This window comes from Pollicipes pollicipes, unplaced genomic scaffold (genome assembly GCF_011947565.3).
Source record: "Pollicipes pollicipes isolate AB1234 unplaced genomic scaffold, Ppol_2.1 Scaffold_3087;HRSCAF=3621_pilon_pilon_pilon, whole genome shotgun sequence".
In the NCBI taxonomy this organism is placed as follows: domain Eukaryota; kingdom Metazoa; phylum Arthropoda; class Thecostraca; order Pollicipedomorpha; family Pollicipedidae; genus Pollicipes; species Pollicipes pollicipes.
This window is the reverse complement of record NW_023596225.1, coordinates 16,573,428-16,596,039: the sequence shown is the minus strand read 5'-3', so window position 1 is coordinate 16,596,039 and position 22,612 is coordinate 16,573,428. Positions and strand designations below refer to the sequence as shown.

The window sequence follows — 22,612 nt, the reverse complement described above, 5'->3', positions numbered from 1 at the left end:
CCCAATGATGCGTGGTCTTAGAATTATTACTTTTATGGCTAACCACCCTACTTAAGCGAACGTTATGCCGCCAAAGCCCCTCCCCCGTATGCTGTGCTTTAATCACATTTCATAAATCTCTCCCCTCTATCCATAACGTATAGATTGATGACCTTTCTCAATAAATTTGGGCTTTCATCATCATAATGAACAAAAAATCATATTTGCATGCCTTTCACGATTCGAGCATCTGAAAATCTTATTGTTGTTTGCTGAATTCCAGTCACAGTGATTAAGATGCATAGATTTAAAAGCATATGCAACCATTAGAAGCAGCCCCTGTTTCATTGCAGTACAAAATTTGAGCATACGTATTTGAGGATAGGTACGCTAAAATTCAGTCATTTCAATTTAATAGAACTTAGCGATGTCATGGCAGATACCTTAAAGCATTACTTTAAGAACAAGTTAGGGCTGCGCAAAAGATCGCCGCCATTTCACACTCCTTGAGTTTGTTGATTCCGACCAATTTCTCGGCCATTTCCGGACTGGGCTTGCGTTGGGTGCCGTGGAAAGGTTGGGGATACTATCAGGATTTGTGCTCAAAGTATTTCAATTATAGCAGCCGGCTCGGGGGTGTAATTCTCCCTTGTCCATCGCTGTTTGAATCAGATAGATGGAGATAATTGACTTTTATGATTTAGTTGTGTTGAAGCAGTTTGATGCGTGGTGCTTGTCTGGATTCGAGAACACTCATACGCACAGCTGGGCCTCGAAGCCCACGCTGTTGTGAAGTGGTAACATGGAGAGCTAATGTGAAGAGCGTATTGAAGCCCAACTAGGAGCTTACGTGCTTGGTATTAGAAAGCTTGAAATGACGTAAAGAGGCGACAATTGCGCATTCATATGTGTGTGGGGTGCATGTGTGTGGTTAAAACTGATGAACTGGTTTACAAAAAATATATGTGCTCTGCTGGATGCCCTTGGAGCATAAGTGTGCTGAACATGTCAAGCTGAGGCCAGGCCAAATTGCAGTGCATGTTCAAGCTTTATTTTGAAAGGAAGATGGGAATATTCATGATCTATATGAAATCATGGGATCCCAGTGTGCTAGGATTGATGGTGTCTGTGCATCAAACTTAGAGTGTTGGTATTTACAACATGTATGTGCTGAAATTGATGCTACAGTGCTGTTGCATCACTGAACATGGAAAAGCAGGGTTTTTTAAAGTGAGGATAAAAATTGAATTTCAGAACATTTTGCATGGTATGTTAGTGTTGAGCATCAAACATTACGCAAATATAACTTGCCAAGCTAATACAGACTGCTCTGGCTTAAAATACTCATATTAATTTATTGTCCCTTTTGTAAGATCACAAGTTTGCATGAGATATTTAATTGCATCAATTATTATACATTTATTATTTTGTTCTTTGTATTCTTAAGTTTACTTAAGAAATTCCACAGAAGCTGTTGTAATATTTGTTGCAAATGCAAGACTATAATTCAAAGTGCATTTAAGACAGCTTACATCAAAATGCCTCTAAAATACACAGATATAGATATGTTTCATGTCCAAATGTTACTGGTCATAGTGCAATCATGGTCCCGTAGATAAAAAAGTACGCTCTAATGCAAGTGCTTAATAGCTGACTAAGAAAATGCTCATTACAGTCATTATTAATCCAACTGCCTGGCATAGTCCTTGTACATGTATTCTGCCACTTATGTGATATTTTATGTGCATTAATTTTATCCCTGAGGCTTTCCATAAGATCTCTTAAACAAATCACATTTTTCTGCAAGTTCAGCTGATGTGGGAAGCAAAGTGCCCAAACTCCCTCCTTATTATTCCTAGATCCAGCTCTTAAACTTACATGCATTACGCATTATCAAAATGCAATCAGCCAGGAAGCAGTAAGTCATGCTAGAACTCAGTTACAATCTGACATGGTCTGGTTGCAGGAAAAAAGCCATGTATGACACATTCACCCTGAATATCCTGTGATTCATTTTATCTCATCATTTTTTGTTAAAAATTGTTATCTAAACCCTTTGAATTGATGGATTCCTGGGATCAGGGCCCACACCAAGGAGCACTTGCTGTGAGCTCTTTCCACTGTCCTGACCCCCTTCCATCTGATGGCACAAAAACAGATCAGCTGCAGAATTTGATGGCGAAAGTTTGACATGCGGCATTGGTGGGCCGGCTGTTGATCCTGCCCTCTAAGATTACCTTACCTCATGTGTGGCTGCTGCCACCAGCTACATGTCATCTGTTAATGGCAAATAGCACCTGAAAGGACTAGAACCCGTCTTGCCACTGTGGGTGGATTGGTAGGTGCTCTAACCGACTGGGCCATCAGAATGGACTAAACATGCCTCCCAGAATCCATTTTGAGGTGGTCTCTGATTTATATCAGATGCTGTGATTTTAATGACTCATTTCAAGCTTGCGTTTAAGAAAATGAAAGCGATGGTTAGCATTTGGGCTTGAACTGTCTGAAATGTAGATGCAAAAAGCATTGGGGGGGGGGGGGGGGGGGGGTGGACAGCAATGTGACTGCTGTGGGATCAAAAAGCTCACATCTGCTGGAGCTACTCACCTCCTTGTAAGGCATAACAGTGGTAATAGGTTTGGGTGTGATCTTAGTTGTTCTCTTCACAAAATTAAACTGCTTATTAGGAAATGGGGATTGCAAGATGCACAGACCAGAAAATGTGAATTATTGAATCTTATTTTGCCTCCCAAAATCCATTTTTGGAGTTGTCTGAATTGTATTAGATGCCATATTTTTTCTAAGTCATATCAAGTTTGCTCCTAAGAAAATTCATAGACACCTATGACTTCTGGCTTGGAATACTTGAAAGGTAGTTGTAAAAGTGATTTTTTTTGGTGGGGGAGGGGGCAACACAACCCTTGTAAAATTAAATAATTCACATCTGCTAGAGCTGTTTGCCCACTTGTTTATGTCTAACAGTGTTAATATGTTGGGTGTGATCCTTATTATTCCAGTCATAGCATATAATTTACAATATCAACCTGCAAATTGTAAAATTATCAACTCAGGAAGTGTGATTTGTTTTATCTCAGTATACCTCTTAGAGTCCATTTTTGGAATGTGATGAATAATGAGCAGAATCACAGAATCCTCCTCAAGTGCTCAATGGGCATGGAATTCTGTATGATGAAATGAAGTGTGAAGCACTCATACAAAATGTGCTTCAAATACAAACAACTTGTGCAGCATGCACAGAAAGTATACTGCAATATGCTGAGTAGTATGTATTTGAGCAAAAAGGGCCTTTGCCTAGATTAGATCTTACCTGAAATGGCATTGCCATGTAAACAACTGATACACACTCTGCACAGCATAATCAAGATGAAAGCTGAAAGTGGTTTCCATTTTTGTAGCCATGGTTGCAGGGACTCATTTCCATGTGCTGTATGCTTAGGTAAGGATATGGTATATATAAGTGTACTGTACTCACAACAACCCTTCACAACAATGCAAGAGGTTTTGCTTCTGGAAGAGTATTAATCCTCATTGCTAGGATGTTAACAGCTCTGTGTGATACAGTGAGCCAAGTACATTTTGTTTTAGAAGTTGTAATACATGAATTGTGAAATTGATGCCCAGAGCATCACTATGGGGGGCAGGCAGAGTGTTGTGCCACCATGAAATATTGTGTTGCCCCCCCCCCCCCCCCCCAGTTTATGATTTAGTTGTGTTCATGGCCTGATCTCCCAAATCATGGTTATAGTGTTCCCTCTTTGAGCATCAGGGCTCCTTTGAGCATTGACTTCCCTTTGTGACATGAAATACTTGTACATGGTATTGAAAATAGTTTTGTAGAACATTGATAAATATTGACACAGTTTTGTCACGTGACAGGAAAAAAGAACATTAAATTGTTGGCAAAATGTCAGCATTCATTGACTCTGAAGCGTCGGAGGGAGAGGATGAAGAGGAGCTGACAGCAAGGGAAAAGAAGAAATTAAAGAAAATGAAGCAGCATCGGCTGCAAGACTCATCAGAGGAGGAGGAAGGTGATGTATCAACCATGCATAGCAATGATAATTATTTATAAATCTAAATCATGCCAAAAGACAAAACAGCTGTGTTATCCATGTGTTCAAGGCCAAACAAATGTTTTTATGTTGCATTTATACTGGTGTATGGGTGCACAGGATTGAATTATGCTGAAGTAGTCCCTCCACCTTGTTAACTTATGATGTGAATGATGAAACCAGTAGGAAGTCCTAGGCAAGTCCCCTAGACACCAGTCTTATCCTAACATGCAGTTCCTGAGGCAGGAATTCTCAGTGCATGTTCCTGGCATGACCGTCACAGCTCGTTGATGACACCAGCGTCACATGTGATGTTCCACTGGCCATCGCTAACGGTGCTCCCCGACTCTGACACCCGCCACTGGCCACCCTGACACCCGCGTTCCAGCTTCAACGCCCCCTGGCCTGACCCACAGACGACGAGGAGGCGATGCGGGAGGAGATGAAGGACCTGATCGACGACAACCCGATTGACGACGAGGGAGACGACGAGAGCGACAGCTCGTCGGACGGCGACGGCTCTGGTGACGGCGGGCGCGGCGGCGCGCGCAAACGCTCGCGCGAGGACGACGACTTGGACGACGCGCTCGAGGATGACGACTATGACCTCATTGAGGAGAACCTGGGGGTCAAAGTCAAACGGGTGAGTGCGGCGCATTCAAGGGAGTGGTTTGGCGCTTTTTTGTTATGGTGGTTTTGGGATGCTTTTCTCAAGTGATGTTTTTTGTCGCTGCCTTTAGAAACGTTCCACGGTGGCTTGTTAATAATTGTCATCTGTTTTTCCCTTTATTGTAGCACAGCAGAGTTATAAAGCTTGCTGTGGTATGCAGGTGGTATTATCTCCAGCTTGTGGTTAATCTCATATATTTATACATATGGCAGCACAGATATGTAAGCATACATGGCACCACCATGGATTTTTGGAACATTTTTCATCTCCTTGGTTATTTTTTGTGCATGATTTTTCCTTTGTCTTTCTATGTGGACCAGCTGCCTCACATTTTCACATTAGCGGCCGAAACGCAGCGGAGAAGTGCTGGCGACCATGGTGCGAGCTTCGTCCCCGTGATCTCCCGGCAGGCTGGGCTCTCTCACGATCTCTCAGCAGGCTGGGCTGTCTCGTGATCTCTCGGCAGACTGGGCTGTCTCATGATCTCTCTCAGTGGGCTGGGTTGTCTGGTGATCTCTCAGTAGGCTAGACTGTCTGGTGATCTCTCAGCAGGCTGGGTTGTCTTGTGATCTCCCAGCAGACTGCACTGTCTGGTGATCTCCCAGCAGACTGCGCTGTCTCGTGATCTCCCAGCAGACTGGGCTGTCTCATGATCTCTCAGCAGGCTGGGTTGTCTTGTGATCTCCCAGCAGACTGCGCTGTCTGGTGATCTCCCAGCAGATTGCGCTGTCTCGTGATCTCCCAGCAGGCCGGGCTGTCCCATGTTTCAGAAGCAGCTGAAGCGCATCCGTCGCATCTCCGACTCGGACGACGAGAAGGACCGGGACGAGTCGGCGGACGTGAGTAGCGCCAGCCACTCGGGTCCCACGCCGCTCTGAACAGACGGGGCTCCCTTGTGTCCCGTGTATAGCACTGGTCATCTCTTCTGTCACCCCTGTCAGCTCTAACACATAGTCAAGTGTGATGCAGCAACCCATTTAACTGGGCCCACGCAATGCAGCAGCTGCCTGCGTGGAGGAATCTATTGCAACGTTTCGCGGCTTCAACGCGAAATTCGTCTTGTTACGCTGTGTGAGAAGTGTTGGATGCTCCTGCGTCTCATGTATTGGAGGCGTAAGCTGGTTAGAGGCAGCGATGGTGTTGCAACCAGCGCTTGCTTGGCGTGGGATGTGTCAGCCGGCTGTTGGGTGCGTCAACCCGGCAATGCCTGTGCAGCCGGACCCGGCTCCGGGCTGACGGTGCCCGCGGCTGACGGTGGGGTCAGCCCCCGTCTGGCGCGGTCATTGGACGCACGCTGACGCGTCCCGGCACGCCGGCAGGAGGGTCGCGCGCCGTCAGAGAGCCGCGACGCCGGCGAGCATGACGAGCGGCCGCCGCCGATCGATGGAGAGCCCGACGACGACGAGGTGGAGGACGAGGAGGACGTCGACGACTTCCTCGTGGATGAGGACGGCAAGCCGCTCTCCAAGGGACCCAAGAAGAAGAAACACATCTTCAAGGACGCGTGAGTGTTCAGCTGTCGGGGCGGTCGTCTGAGTTACCTGTCCTTTTGTGCGAGGGCTTTAATGAACAGCTGGCGGCTCCACTAGCGTATCCACCTGGCTGGAACATGTCCATGCATAAGGATAATTTAGGTGTTTGATATGAACACGGTCAGAAAGCCGGATTCCTGGAGATGTACCGTTGATGGAGTTAAAACTTGTGCTATCGGTTGGTTTCTGGGTATTTAAACCGATCCGATTCGAATCTTGCGAGCTCTTGAATCCCGAAACAGAGGTTGGACCCCTGAGAATCTGGACGCCAATCTTTCAGCATTTGGCAATGATAAATGGTGTCTAAAATTAGGAATAAGGTCATTGTTCCAAAAGCCATTATTCAGGCATGCAAATATTTGTTATTGAAATGTGCTCTTGGATCCAGGCCTCAAGTACACTAAATGTAGCACGTAAATATCTTTCCAACATGAGGCTGAATCACCTGTCTCGTGTTTTAGTACATATATGACGTCTGCCATCTTGTGGCGACGTGAGGAATGCGCCACAGGTGCGCTGGCAGAAGCACTAGGAAGTTAACCAGAAGCCTGCAAAACGAGCGTTTAGAAGGGGAGCCGCGTGACGTCACAGGTTCCTATATTCCGATGCCGATGCAGTCAAAGTTGCTCAAGCTGCGCTTTTCGTTCCATATGATGTGCATACGTAGGGCATCGTAGTTATGTGCAGACTCAATATCTGGACCCAAATGTTCAATGAGAACCATTGTTATACGTTATCAGAACTACGATGCGCCATTCCTAGGTCTATGCGACGTATCTGTTTGGCTGAACTGCGCTTAATATCACAAAATACAGTCTCTGATCTAGATAATGGCTCGCATTCATTTCAGTGCACTGCAAGAGGCCCAGGACATCTTCGGCGTCGACTTCGACTTTGACGAGTTCGACAAGTACGCCGGCGAGGAGGAGAGCGAGCCGGACGACGAAGGCATCGAGGAAGACGACCCGGACGCCTCCAAGAAGCGCACCAGGAAGAAGGCGGCCAAGAAGAAGTCCATCTATGAGCTCTACGAGCCCAGCGAGCTGGAGCGGGGACACTTCACCGACCTGGACAACGAGGTGAGCCGGCTGTCACTGGGACTGGACCCTACCGGCTAGGCGAGCTTGTCAGTCTCCGCTGCTGCGGGCCTGTGGTGTCGCGGCTGCTGCTGACAGTGGGCCACAGTTTGTGTTCAAGCGTCGAAGGCCGCACGTCAGGTCCATCTGAGATGGATAGATTGGATCAAGTTTGCTAACTACTCGAGGTGTAGACAGAAATGTCGCCAAATTTTTGTCGCGCAGTTTTACTCGCTCCGTTAACCCGGGTCAAGAACGCAAAGGCGGCAAACTGCTGGCATGTCCAAGTTTTTAGGCAGATCTCTAATGAGGAATGTCATTTATCATTATCATTACCTGATGTTAACTGTGAACTTTGAAGTAACTGAGCTACAGTGCAAAGCCGCCCTGTGTGCTGCGGTGCTGACCTGACCTCTGCGGAAACCAGCCGGGCGGTGCGGAGCTGTTTTGAGCTCCGCGTACGGCTGTGCCGTGCCGCGTGTCTCCGGCGCCGTGTGTGCGTACGTGCCGATGTGAGCCGGGCCGCGTCCCGCGTGCTCCAGATCCGGCAGACGGACATACCGGAGCGGATGCAGCTGCGCACCGTGCCCGTCACGCCCACCGAGCTCGGCTCGGAGGACCCGGAGCTCGACGCCGAGGCCGAGTGGATCTTCCGGCACGCTTTCAACGACAAGCCCATCAGCGCTCAGGTGCGCCGCCGGCGGCCGGACCTCCCCGCCGGCGTCCTTCGTCGCCGGCGGCCGGGCCTCCCCGCCGGCGTCCCTCACCGCCGGACGGCCGGACGGCCAGTCGCTAGGTCGCGGCTGTTGTTTTTGAATAAAGGGCTTTAGCGGAGCGTGACGGGCACCAGGGCCTTCCCGTTCGACTGTTACGCCCGTGTTTTGTGCTTATGATGATGTGTCGGTGTTGCGTCGGTTGTGGTCTTTTGAGGGTGCGCGGATTTCTCACTATGTGCCCTTCCAGCCGTTCGCGGCGCTGGATGGAACCTGGTGCGCAAGATGAGATTGTAGGCATACATGTGTTCGTAATATAGCTTCACGGGCTGTACACGCGCGTAGTTCAGTGACGAGCCATAGACTGGCATTATTTGACTGTTGATCACCGCAGAGCAAGGATGACGACGACGAGTTCCGGGACAAGATTCGCCAGAGCAGTTCGTCGGTGAGCAAGATCAAGTCGGCGCTGGACTTTATGCGGAACAAGCACCTGGAGGTGCCGTTCATCGCGTCTTACAAGAAGGAGTACATCGTGCCCGAGCTGACCTCCAACGCCCTGTGGAGGGTGTACAAGTGGGACGAGAAGGTGCGTGCTTCACTGCCGGACTGATGGGCGGGAATGTGCGAATGCGGTCAGCGTCTGTTCGCCGGGTTTGACACGATAATGGGCCACGCATGCTGGGAACCATTGTGAGCAATGATGGGCTGACAAGTAGTAAAGGGGACTTGAATTCTGTTTTACAGTCGCGCATTCCGTGTTGTATAGCCCGGCCGCCAATGTGAGAAGCTGCGTCGGTTATGATCCATGACCCAGGCGGCCCAGGCGCGAACAGGCAGTTTTGCCCAGCGAGCCAATTGAATATCGGTGTCCCACAAACAAGTGAGGCCGCCTTGCGCCAATGTCATTTACATCTTGCTGTGGCTAGTTCCGGAACGCGCTTCATTCGAAAGTAAGACAATTTTAAAAAGCTATTTCAGAGCAGATGAGACTGGAGGCGCGCGTGTATCCACCGTGGCTGTCCTGTGCCGCCAGTGGTGCCAACTTCAGCGCCGCAAGCAGAACATGGTGCGCTTGCTGGAGAGGATGCAGGCCTACCAGGGTGACCTGGTGATGAAGGACATCAACGCCGCGCTGCCGGACGGCATGCGCGTCCTCTCGAGTGACGACGTCGACAGGTTTGTCGGGGAGACGTGGCTGGTCGCTGCTGCTGGCATGTTCCGGGGGCGGCAACGTCAGTGTTTGCTGTATGTTTTTCTCGTCTTGCCAGTGGCGATTAGGTCTTTTCGGCCTGTGCTGTGTTTCTGCCGTGGTGAAAGTGCGAGATGGGCGCGTAACCCCACGTGCACTTGAATTGAAAACGGCAGAGTTGACGGCAGCGGACATTGCGCGTTGGCTGATATTACAGCTGATGTCTTGCTGGGGTAATATATTTTGCTCTGTCCAAATGTTGAGACGCTTTGTGAGCATTCTCTGCGACGGTCACGTGACCTTCGATGCCCGTCCACTCACTGAAATCGGGATTATTTTGGTGATGAAATACACCGCATATTGTGCAGCGCCTCAAAGATGTACGGAACTTATTGTTGGGAATTTTACATCGGTGTTCTCATATGGCACCCAATTTATTTGAGCGGAATTCATGTATCTTTGGGACTTGGTGTCTTCCCCATTTCACACCTCAGCTTCAGACCAGACGTAATGAATCCAACGTAAACTGTTAAGGGTGGCGGCGGTTGGTGCCCTGCGTACCTGCAGGTGGCGGCTGCGCACTCAGGCCGGGCTAGCGGTGGTACATAACAGAATGCGATGGTCTACTCATATGCCGCCCGTAAAGTAGTGAAATATGACGCGCGTAAAAGTGGATGGCTGACTGCTTTGGATGGGTGGAGTTCGGTTCAGAATGCATGCCAGTGAGAGCGCACTGCTTATACGCAGAACCCACCAACCAAACTGGTACACTCTAGTCGGACAGGTGATTTATCCCCGGCATTTTGGCTGGACGGCATCATGGTTTGTTCATGCCATGAAAAGCTATGACACGACGATCCTCTGATCCTTTATTATGGCATCGTTTGTTCCAGGGTGAAGTTGGCTGATTCCCCGGAGGAGCTGCAGGACATCTACATGCACTTCCGCATGTACTACGGCCAGGACGTGGCTGCTATGCACGAGCATGATATGAGGAAGAAGATGGAGGAGAAGAAGGCTGCGCCCAAAAAGAAGCGCACTGTAAGCAGCAGTGGAATCAATTTGATTTTAGTGTGTGTTGAGAGCTAAAATGCTTCTAGAACTCTCGTCAGTTGTTCGCTGTCATCAAACGCGCGGTGTATCTGTCTCCTGGCTCATGGTCCAGGTTGTCTGGTTTCCTGTAGTAGGCGCGTTTTTATAGCAAATGTCGGTTGGTGGCATGCTGTGTGTGCTTGAAGTCATGCATATGGATGCGTTTATTCTTGAATTTTAGTGTTTGTATTTACCGCCACTTTCCATTTTTCCTTCAGAAGCATATGCCTTCTTGTCCATATGCTTATTCTGCAGACATCTCCCGACTTCATTGAATAAAAGTATCCCCTCCCCCCCCCCCCCCATAATTATACGGCAGGCGCTTGTTCTTTTCCGTTCCCCGCACATAAATCATTGCTCTGAAGTAGCAGGTGTCGATAAAAAAATGGAAATGGTGTCTACTTGCGTGCTTGTATCATACTGATGTTTTCGAGCCTGTTTCTGTTGAAAGGAAGGTGTTATAAGCAAAAAGGTGATGTTTTCGCTTTTTTCAAGTTTTCAGATCTGCTTGCATAAGAGCTTTCAAGAAATCACTTTTGGTTATTGATTTACCTTATAACACACTTTTAATAACATAGTATTTATTCCGTGAGTTATACCCTTCAAACGTCCTATGACTCACCGCTTCATGTTTTGTTTGATTTCGTAGGAAACCCGCATAGAAACGAATGAAGAAGGCGAAGAAGTTGAAGTAGAAGTAGAGGTGACGGATGACGAGGCTGAACAAAAGGACGATGAGGACGACCGCGAATTCCTGAAATACGCCGTCAGAACGGACGCATATGGACTTTGCAAAAGAAACGGACTGGGTACGTCTCAAACTCTGCGTCTGCGGACCGAGTTACGGGGACCCACTGAGCACCCGCCACTTCACCAGGCTTGCTAAGTGGTGTGATGTTATTGTCATCGCCGCGGGACGGGCGCCACTCGATGACTGAACTCCGGGCCCGTATGTGCATTTGGCGCGCCGTGCGTCAGCCGGACGTGTCTTGTCTCGAGTCCAGTTCGTGATGCGGCAAAGGCGGAGAGCGGAGCGCTATCTTTGTTCAATGCTTTCAACCAGTGGGCGTCTCAGCGTCCTCGCAGTGTTCCGAGAGAAGCGTGCGCTGGTTCCTATGGGTGTCGTTGGAAGCGAGCACTGCAGAAAGGCGCTCTCTAACCTCTGTAATAACCTCCAACCTGTTTAATAACAAGTGCCGGTGCGTGTGGCTGCGGCGTCGCCTGGCGCCCGTCACCGGGCCGTCTCCGTCCGCGGGGTGCCGGTTCGGCCGCTGACGGCTGGCGACGCCCCGCAGAGCCGCTGTCCCGCCGGTTCGGCCTCACGCCGGAGCAGTTCTCGGAGAACCTGCGCGACACTTACCAGCGCCACGAGGTGGAGCAGCACCCGGTCGAACCCGAGGAGATGGCGCAGGACTACATGACCGGGTGAGGCGGACCGCGGCCACGCACCGGCCGGCGGCCAGCGGGTCCAACGGCGCCCGGCAGCCGCGGCGCCGACTGTGGCATGGCTCTCTGACGCGTTTTGTCGGACACTAGTGGAAATACGGCGGAAGTTTTGCTTGGCGTTGTTGCGTTTTTACACGTCCCATGTATTTGTTGTTTGCTATATTTAACTTGTTGTCTTTTCATGTCTCTTGTATTCTTGTTTGCTTTCGTTACATGCACATGATCTATCCGCTCAGCTGTGCCCGTGCGTACTCAAGCGTGCGGGCTCTACGTGACCTGTCGTCGGTGATTACGGCGGTATCACCCGGTCACAGGAATCTGGCGACGGCCCAGGACGTGCTGAAGGCCGCCAAGTTCATGGTGGCGAGTCAGATATCGTGCGAGCCCCTGGTGCGCAAGTGCGTGCGCGAGATGTTCTACAGCTCGGCTCGAATCAGCGTCAAGCCTACTAAGAAGGGCATGAAGGAGATCGACGAGAGCCACTACGCCTTCACGTGAGGAACTCCCGCGATAGTCGCTGTTGAGACCGCCGCCGGGCTGTCTATGCTGCTACAATCTAACAAGCTATGTGGTACCGATTGCAGTCCATCGATCGATCGCACCAGTTGCATGCGTCGGTTCAACTGTGTTTAGTGTTCCGCGTTCGGCTGCGCGCGGGCTGATAATGTATGTCGTTGAAACGGCATGGCTTCGTGCATACCTCTTAAATTTGAGGATTGTGAGCCACTGGACGTCTTCTGCATGAATTGTTAATCTTCTTGTCACGCTTGAGCTGATCCCGCCCTCCTCCCGAATGCGGTGGCGTTCAGTACCGGTGATGCGGGAGCGCCCTGCATCAGGCGTCCTGTCTGGCCCGTGTGTGTTTGACGCCGGGACATGTGGTCGTCGCAGCATGAAGTACATGAAAGACAAGCCAGTGAGCTCGCTGAGGGACGACCAGTTCCTGAAGCTGCACATGGCCGAGGAGGAGAAACTGCTGGTGATCGACCTCGGTTCCAAGATCACCAACTACGCCGGACAGAACTACGTCGACGAGGCCAAGGGCCTCTACTGCAGGGTAAGTCGCGCGTCGGGCCGACGTCGCCCCTGGCTGTCAACAGGCAATGGCTGTTTCGCATTGTTTTGGACGCGGTCATGCCACGATAGCATGACAGATGATAAAAGAAGTGAGCGGCTTGAAAGCTCCCCGCCCAAAGGAGGGTAACGTGACGACACTTCTGAGCAACTGGGTTTGCGGCCAGCTCGCTGGTTGATGTACGGCATTCTCGAAGATCTCGATCGCTGTTGGCCAGTATGCTGTATAGAGCGCAATGTAGCTTGCATAAGAACTGGATGAGAGTCGAAGACGTTCCAGGCATAAGTCTTTTTCAGTGTTTCGTTTAGTTTTGTGATTCTACTGTGACGGAAGGTGGATTATGACTGAAAGGATTTGGGCCTGAATGTATGCTGGGAAGAAAGACGGCTTGTGTGGCTGACGCGTCTGCTGGTGCCTGTGCCGGTGTATCGCTTCAGTAGTCACGCATCACTCCGTGTCGAATGCAGGACAGCAACCTTTCCAAAGACCTGCGAATGACATTTGATTTGGAACGCGAACCGGTTTAACAGCCGACAAGTTGACTTGAACTGTCATTTTCATGTCGAGTAAGTCGTGAAAGATGTGTGGTGTCCTTACTGTCCCCCCCCCCCCTCCCTTCTTCTCCATGCCCGACTCTGCTGACTGCGGGTCGTGCTCTGATCACCGCCCCCCCCCCCCCCCTCGCTGGTAACCTGACGTGGACCTCCCGCAGGACGAGTTCAGCAAGACGGTGCAGAAGTGGAACGAGCTGCGCGGCGAGTGCGTGGAGCTGGCGCTGACGCAGATGATGTTCCCGGCGCTGCGCAAGGAGCTGCGCACGCGCCTGCTGCAGGAGGCCCGCGAGTTCGTGCTGCGCCAGGTGCGGCGGCGCCTCTTCAACTGGCTCTCGATCGCGCCGTACACGGCCTCCTTCCCGGACGAGGACGAGGACGAGTGGGACTGCTCGGACGGCGTGCGTGTGCTAGCCGTGGCCTACGAGACGGACCCGTCGACGGCCGACTACGCCTGCATGGTGGGCGCCGACGGCGAGGTCACCGACTTCCTCAAGCTGCAGCACCTGATGAAGCGGAAGGACGCGTGGCGGGAGGCCGACCGACTCGGCAAGGAGGCCGACCTCGACGCCATCCGCCAGCTGGTGGAGGCCAAGAAGCCGCACGTGATCGTGGTGGGCGGCGAGTCGCGCGAGGCGGTCACGCTGGCCGAGGAGCTGCGCGCCCTGGTGCAGACGCTGGTCGCCGAGAACCAGTTCCCGGCCATTCAGGTGGAGATCCTCGACAACGAGCTGGCCAAGGTGTATGCCAACAGTGTCAAGGGCGTGAGCGACTTCCGCGACTATCCGGAGCTGCTGCGGCAGGCGGTGTCGCTGGCGCGTCGCCTGCAGGACCCGCTCATGGAGTTCGCGCAGCTGTGTAATGCCGAGGAGGAGTGTCTCTGCCTGCGCTATCACTCGCTGCAGGAGCAGCTGCCGCGCGACCAGCTGCTGGAGACCGTGCAGATCGAGTTCATCAACCGCACCAACGAGGTGGGCGTCGACGTGAACCTGGCGCTGGCCAACCCGTACGCGTCGCCGCTGGTGCAGTTCGTCTGCGGCCTGGGCGTGCGCAAGGCGGCCACGCTGCTCAAGACGCTGAAGCAGACGAGCCAGCGGCTGGCCAACCGCACCGAGCTTGTCACCGACTGCCACTTGGGGCCCAAGATCCTGACAAACTGCGCCGGCTTCATCAAGATCAACGCCAACTCGCTGGGCGACATCACAGACCGCTACACGGACCTGCTGGACGGCACTCGTATCCACCTGGAAACGTATGAGTGGGCGCGCAAGATGGCCGTCGATGCGCTCGAGTACGACGACGAGGACGGCAACCCGGCCGGCGCACTCGAGGAGATTATCGACAACCCCGAGCGGCTCAAGGACCTGGACCTGGACGCCTTCGCCGAGGAGCTGGAGCGCCAGGGGCTCGGCAACCGCTCCATCACGCTCTACGACATCCGGGCCGAGCTGAACGACCGCTACAAGGACCTGCGCACGCCGTACATGTCGCCTGACCCGCTGGAGCTCTTCAATATGCTGACCAAGGAGACGCCCGACACGCTGTACAAGGGCAAGCTGTTGCTGAGCACCGTCACCGGCTTCACCAGGCGCAAGCCCAAGCCGGAGCAGATGAACCAGGACAACCCGGTGCGCGACACGGATACCGGGCTCTGGCAGTGCCCGTTCTGCCTGAAGAAGGACTTCCCCGAGCTTTCCGAGGTGTGGTCACACTTCGACACGAACGCGTGTCCGGGCAAGGCGATCGGCGTACGCATCAGGCTGGACAACGGCTGCTCGGGCTTCATTCAGATGAAGAACCTGTCCGACAACCGCGTCACCAACCCCGAAGACCGCGTCCATCCGGGCCAGACCATCTTCTGCCGCGTGGTCAAGATCGACATCGAGAAGTTCTGGGTCGAGTGCACGTGCAAGTCGTCCGACCTGGCCGATAAGAACAAGGAGTGGAGGTGAGTGCTGCCGAACGACGGGAGGGTCGAGCCGCCTCCATTGATCGGGTGAGTCAAGTCGAATTGCGTGAAAATGCTCTTTGGAACCAGTTTATCTTGCGCTGTTTGTACCGTGGGTAGTTACATTCGTTCGTAAGTATGCCATCGGGCCTGTAAAGCTTCGGTTACTCGGAAGGGTTACGCACTTCTTAATGTGCTAGTGTGGAACTGTGGCTTAAACTGTTCTGTTGTAGCGCCTTCCCTCCGCTTTGGTAGCCCTGTGATAAGTTGTTCCCCTTATTGCTTGTCCATGCCCATAATAATCAAATTGCCCGATATCCGTTTGGAAAAGTCCTTAGCCGAGGGATTTATAACCGGGTCAGCATCGTCCGGTCAGGAGAGTGTCAGTCGCCATTTGTTAAGCAGCATGCACTCATGCAGTTGACCACCAACATGTCGAATCCGACGTCATGGCGTCGGCGGCGGGCAGGCATGCGAGGGCATGCCACCTAGAGGCACCTCGCAGGCATGCGAGGAAGGATGGTTAGGACCGTCAGCAAACTGCTGTGCAAATGCTGAGCAATGCTGTTTTTTAGCGATGCTTCTTAGAGACCATGCCATAACCAGCAGTATGGACAAGATTGTAGACGCCGTTGCCATGGTGACCCGTTGCGGTGTACACTACAACGTAAGATAGCCTTGACTACAACTACCAGTCTGACTGATGTCAAAGCTCAAACAATATCGCTGATGGCAAGCTCCCGTATTGCTGCATTCTGGGTAGTGATGCTGTGACGTCGTCGTGGGGCTGAGTCATATGACGCTAACGCTGTGGCGACGTGAAAACGCTGATCTTTGCCGACTGGTTTAAACATGAATATTTCCGTGAACCGAATTTTTTGACCCAGCTCATTCAGTGAAGCATTTCAGCTGGGAAATGGTGCTGATTTGCACCACAGCTACAAAATTGTTGCTGAAATGTGCTTCCAGCCTGCCCCCGACAGACAGATGGGGTTACCCATTCATCAGTGATGTATTCCGAGGAACTCTAGCCGGAAGTGCGTAAAAACAGTTCATGTAAAAGGGTACAACAACAACAACAACAACATAGGGTGGGGATGAGATTCGGCGGGCCACACGGGCTCGCAGCACCCTGGGACGCAGGCAGGCCCTATCGCGGCCGCCTTCGGTGTTAACCGTCGGCAATGTCTACCTCGGCCTGAGACGTTGCTTGAGCCTGCGCCTGCGTCGCGCCCGGCAGGCCGGCCAAGGATCCGTTCTACGACGTTGATGCGGAGAACGAAGACCGGCAGGCGGCCGAGGCCACGCGCAAGCAGAAGGAGGCGCAGACCTACCTCAAGCGGGTGATCGTGCACCCGGCCTTCCACAACATCGACTTCAAGGAGGCGCGCCGCCTGCTGGCCACCATGGACCAGGGCGAGGCCATCATCCGGCCCAGTAGCCAGGTGAGGGCGGCGGCCGGCTGACCGGGGCGCAACAGCCAGGTGAGGGCGGTGGCCGACTGGCCGGGGCGCAGCAGCCATATGAGGGCGGGGGCCGGCTGGCCGGGGCGCTGCAGCCGTCGCCGTCAGCGTCCGCTCGGACAGTCCGCGTGACGTTAGAAATCAGCCTGCCGGTTTTAGCTGGAGATCCGTGCACCTGTGTCATGCGTTCGCGTTGCATCCTCCCTCGAGTGCCACGCGAGAGCTCGTGCTCACTGGTTCCCGCGCGCGTGCTGCAGGGCAGCGATCAGCTGACCGTGTCCTGGAAGGTGACCGATGACGTCATCCAGCACATCAACGTCAAAGAGATGGGCAAGGAGAACGCGTTCAGCCTGGGCCAGACGCTGGTCATCGGTAAGTATCTGGCGGGTCCAGCCGGAGCGGACTGCGCCGGTGCCCTGTCAAGCCGCCAGAGAAAGATGGCTTTGTAAATTGGCCTTAAACGAGCCAAGCTGGTGGCATGTGCGGGCGTGGGTGGTCGTGTGTTGGATAATTCATCACGCCGCTAGTTACGCCAATACAGTGGCGTCCAGCTTCGGACATGAGTTGCCTCCGTGTTCCGGTCGCCGGTGGCGTTGTCCACCCGGTCTCACGCGGCCGGCCGCCGACTTCAGACAACGAGGAGTTCGAGGACCTGGACGAGATCCTGGCGCGCCACGTCAGTCCTGTGTCGGCGCACGCGCGCGACCTGCTCAGCTACAAGTACTACCGCGACACAGACGGCGGCAAGCGACCGCGCGCCGAGGAGCTGCTGCGAGATGAGAAGCGCAAAAACCCTCAGAAGATTCCCTATATCGTGTCCGTCTCCAAGGTGGGGCTGCGCGGAAATAATCCTACATCGTGTCCGTCTCCAAGGCGGGAGCGTGGGGAGATCACCCTTCACCGTGGCGGTTTCTAGTTTTGGCATCTGCCGTGCAGCGGAAAAAAACTGCATTACATCTCCCTCCAGTACGTGCGTGCACTATGGTGCAGAAATACTCTTCATCGTGTCCGTCCGTAAGGTGATCGCAGCTGTTGCCCGGGAAAGGTAGTGCGTCACGTCCGCGGTCCCCGAGGTGAACTCCGGCTGCGGCGGGAAAGCACCGCGTCGCGCCATCGCTGCCGTCACTGTCACTTGGCATGCAAATGATGGCGACAGTTCGGATGACGCACACATATGCGTCTGAGTTCGTCGCTTTCTGTCTGGCGGCGTCGTTCGTGAAGGGTCAGCAGTGCTGGCCTGCGCTGTTGTGTCAGCGGTGCTGGAGGGTGCTGACTCAGCACACTCTACTGGGCTGCGTGCTTCGGTCGGCCGCCGCTGACGCCCGCGCCCCGTCCGCAGGAGCACCCGGGCAAGTTCATGCTGTCCTACATGCCGCGCACGCGCGCGCGCCACGAGTTCATCACGCTGACGCCGGAGGGCTTCCGGTTTCGGCAGCAGATCTTCGAGACGATCCCGGCGCTGTTCCGCTGGTTCAAGGACCACTTCCGGGACCCGGTGCCGCAGACGCCGCGCGGCACGACGGCCGCTGCGCGCACGCCCTTCACGCCCGGCGCTGGCTTCAATATCAACAGTGAGCCGCCCTTCCGACCCACGCTGCCTCCCACGTTGTGGCCTCCCTCGACACCCGTCCGGCATAGCAAATGCAAATGGGATGCACGTTTCTTATACAGTTCAAATGCGAATGAGAATACATCCCCTACTTCATCCAGAGGCATATTCCCAGCCCGTTGTAGAACCAAAAACCAAAAACAGAAGACAGAAAACGAACTAGAAGCTACAACATTGTTGAAGTTGACGGCCTATAAGGCTAAGGCACGGGTGAAAGTGGTGACGGTAAATCATGCGAAACCGACCATGCATGGTGATGTGAAGCATAACATTTGTCTACGGATGCTCGTAAGCCTTAGCAGCAGTATCGGTATTGTGCAACCGTATGATATTTCCCATCAAACCAGTGGACCGCGTGGCAATGACCGAAGCAACGCAAAAATTGGCAGATTTTCGGACATCAGACCTTGTTTGGAACACACAACGCTGGCGTGTGGTCAGTGGTCACCGAACTTACTCGTAAGACGTTTGTTGTAGTCCCTACCTTGCCCACATTTGATTCCTTCGTGACGCATTTAGTCCGGATCAAAGAGCTGACCGCCCCCCCCCCCCCTCCCATCCCACACCACCCCCAATCTTTCAGATGAACGGATTTTCAAAGGGTTTCCAAGGCGCGTGTTGATCGTCACGTTCTCCGCCGACGGGGTGTCGACGGCTATCGAGCGGTGTCAGCAGTGTTAAAGTCAATTTGACCTCATAGTGAGCGACGCGAGGGTTACCGTCTCTCGGGCCGGCGCGGCCGGGATGGGGCTCGCTCGGCTCCCGAGGGGGGGGGGGGGGGGCGGCCCGACACCGGCAGTCTCCCTATCGGCCGGGCTGGTGACTCGGCCGGCCGGGCAGCGGCCAGCTCCCGCTGGAGGCCAATGTCATGCTCGTTGACCTCTGATCGGCGGGGCTGCGGCGCTGGCGGCCGCCCGGAGGCGTTTGACGCTACGGCGAAGGGCGTGGTCGGAGGCGGGCCGGCACAACGGATCTGTTGGCTCGCTGCGCTCAACCGATTCTCGGGCGGCCAGTAATCGGCACACAACGCCGATGGGCGGCGTCCGTAATGGCGTCTGTCTGTCTGTGCCGAGCTTCAGCAGTGTTCGCTTTTTTGTTTTTTTGTTTTTGTTATGAGGGGCGATAGCGCAAAGTGAAATTCTCTGTAACTGTGCATAGATGTCTGTCTTGTAATTGTCAGGAATATCCCAGCCTTTGGGGTTTAGGAAGCTGCGATGTTATTTCGCCGGAGTGATATTCGGCGCGTAGCTGGGTTTTAATTTTTGTAATTGTAATTATATTTTGTGGTTGATGTGTAACTGTTGCCTGCCTCACTGTCTCCCGCCGTATTCGATTATACGGCACTTTTCCCAAAGGACGTTTGCGTGAGTCTGGACAGCATGCGCCCTCACTGACATTTCACGCCATACTTTGAGATAACCCACGTTTTCTGAGATCCAAACAGCACTATTTTTGTTTGAAAGATATCAGCGTCGAGACCTTTTATGATTCTCATTGGCCACGTAAAAACCTCATATACGAGGAATAACCACTGCAGACCACCCGTACAAAAATACACAATAAACGGCGACGATTTTCGTAACCCTGCCCGCAGCTCTCTTGAACTTACCAGGAACATCCCAGGCTTTTTGGTTCAGAAGGCAGCAAAGTGATATCGCCAGAGTGATTTTCTCTGCGTTTTTTGGGCTGCAGTAGTTTACTAGTTTTTCCCAGCGCTCGTAGCATTGTCTTGCTGGGTGTCAACGCCAGCTTCGCTGCGGTGTCGATGGCCGCCCGTGCGGTCGTCAGTGTACAGATAACCTAATATCTACTCTTGTCGTCTTTTTGGTGTGGCTGCGAACGACGGATGCGATGTGAAACGTTGACGAAGCCGTCGTTTGCCCTCTCCCTGCAGACGTGAACGCCGAGGCGGTGGCGCGGGTGGCGCAGAACCTGTCTGGCAACGTGCTGCACAACCTGTCGCAGGCAGCCGCCCACACCCCCGGCTACTACCCCAACACGGTGAGTGGCACGGCGCCGGGCTAGACACCGGTCCGCTCACGTAGTGAAGGGCTGAATTTGGGCTCCACTACAACGGCGTGTTGTGAGTTGTGATTAGTACCGTGCTGAATTTCGAGAGATGAAGTGGTCCTTCTCAACAGCGAACGGCTGCTGACGGAGTATGGTCCCGTTGAAACAAGTGCGCAGAAACGTCGCAGTTGCGCTGTGCCATAGTCCGTGCAATGATTCCGGCTGTAAGTCATTATTCCGTGTGATTCAAGTTTCTACAGACAACCTCGTTCCGTGAATTTGGAATGTAAACAGTGCTTACCAAATCGACAGCCATCTCAATGGCATCTGGCAGCGACCTGATCATGCTCCGCTGTCGCGGTGTGCCTGGTGACGCCGCAGTGGTCGGGGGGGGGGGAGGGCGGGTGTGAGCTGCAGTTCCGGCATGCCTTGTGATGTCTGTGTACCCGTCCCGACCTTGTGTGCCTGATCTGATCTGATCTGAGCTGATCTGATCTGATCTGATCTGATCTGATCTGACCTGACCTGACCTAACCTGATCCGTGCCGTCCGTTCCAGCCGTACACGCCGTCCGGCCAGACGCCATTCATGACACCGTACGCCACGACGCCGCGGTACCAGGGCGGCGGCGGCGGAAGCGGCGCCGCAGCCGCCGCCGCCGCCGCGCACCAGGTGGCCGCCTCGCCGCGCTACCCGGCGGCCGGCCGGCACCCGCAGCCGACGCCGTCCGTCAGCCGCGACTCGCACGACTGGGGCGCCGCCGCCGAGGCCTGGGCCAAGGCGCGCCACAGCCGCGGCGACGCGCGCACCACGCCGCGCGCCGACCCGGCCTCCACGCCGCGCGCCGACGGCCGCAGCACACCGCGCATGGACGCCAGGTCGACGCCGCGCATGGACGCCAGATCGACGCCACGCGCAGACGGCAGGTCGACGCCACGTATGGACGCCAGGTCGACGCCACGCATGGACGCCAGGTCGACGCCGCGTATGGACGCCAGGTCGACGCCACGGATGGACGCCAGGTCGACGCCGCGCATGGACGCTAGGTCGACGCCGCGCGCCGACGGTCGCTTCACGCCGCGCGCGGACGGCAGGTCGACCCCGCGCGGCGACGGCGCCTCCACGCCTCGCGACGGCATGCGCACACCCCGAGACGGCTTCCCACCGTGAGTACAGAACCGTACTGGGGATGACTAGGACAGCTGATGGTGGGGTCTGGGGGCTCGGAACGAGGAGCTGTCGGGCTCGAGTCTTGTTTTTGGCCCGACTGCTGAGGGCGCCAAGAATATCATGATCTCGCCCGTAGCGTTGCGTCGTCTCAGGCCGGTTGACCTCACACTGAGCTGACCCAGTGCTTTAACAGTCGTTCGTGCTTGCGTTTGTATGTTGGCGTCTAGGATCGTGGAACAATGTATGGCTGCTCTCCAGATATGTCCGTGAATTTTAGATATGCCAACCTACATTCTTGCCCATTCGTCTATTGGTTGCTTACGTCGAAACGCATGCGTGCTGTACGGATCCGACTTCGTGGAGCACATTGTAAGCCGTTCTCACCACTCAGACCGAGTTCGGCGGCAGCGCCGACGCGGCCCGGGCTCGACGCACCGCGGGCCGCTCCACCCCAGCGCCGCGGCATGGTCAGTGACCCCACGCCGTCCGTTGCAGACCGGGTAACCCGGCGTCGCGCTCGAGGCGGACCCCGCGCGCCGGCGAGACGCCCCTGTACGACGAGTGAGCGGGCCGCGGCCGAGTTGGACACGCCACCGCTCTCCCGACTTTGTGATGCGTTGCACTGTTCCGTGACTCTGACTCCGCTCCGGAGCCCTGGCCAGACTCTGAGACTCTGTTCTGAAGCCCTGACCGGACTCTGAGACTCCGTTCTGAAGCCCTGGCCAGACTGAGACTCCGTTCTGGAGCCCTGGCCGGACCCTCCGCCTCCGCTCCGCGGTCCTGGCCGGCGCCGGCCGGGCGCGGCTGGCCGGCCGGTGCCTGGCGGGTCGTCAGCGGGTCGGCGCTGACCCGACCTCAGACGGCAGGGGCCACGGCCTCCGGCCCGGCGCCGCGCGGGCAGCCGGGTCGCGACACTGTGTGGATGGGTGGACCGCACGCCGATGGTCTGAACGGTCTCAATATACCGGGCAGAGCGCGGCGGAGTGTGTCTTTCGGCGATGCTGGACGGAGAA

General features: G+C 54.3%; 1 protein-coding gene across 1 annotated transcript; it reads left to right on the top strand.

Moving 5' to 3' along the window:
- The first annotated feature begins 446 nt into the window (after nucleotides 1-446).
- LOC119089806 (transcription elongation factor SPT6) lies at nucleotides 447-22,418 on the top strand. The gene is made up of 24 exons (XM_037212623.1): nucleotides 447-555; nucleotides 3,877-4,031; nucleotides 4,469-4,695; nucleotides 5,493-5,561; nucleotides 6,042-6,226; nucleotides 7,105-7,333; nucleotides 7,873-8,019; nucleotides 8,438-8,632; nucleotides 9,080-9,222; nucleotides 10,129-10,276; nucleotides 10,977-11,136; nucleotides 11,623-11,752; nucleotides 12,088-12,267; nucleotides 12,665-12,830; nucleotides 13,561-15,347; nucleotides 16,588-16,792; nucleotides 17,068-17,182; nucleotides 17,443-17,639; nucleotides 18,150-18,381; nucleotides 20,314-20,420; nucleotides 20,988-21,066; nucleotides 21,147-21,154; nucleotides 21,267-21,595; nucleotides 22,095-22,418. The coding sequence occupies exons 2-24, from the start codon at nucleotides 3,905-3,907 to the stop codon at nucleotides 22,162-22,164; spliced, it is 5,235 nt and encodes a 1,744-aa protein (XP_037068518.1). The 5' UTR covers nucleotides 447-555; nucleotides 3,877-3,904; the 3' UTR covers nucleotides 22,165-22,418.
- The last annotated feature ends 194 nt before the right edge of the window (nucleotides 22,419-22,612 follow it).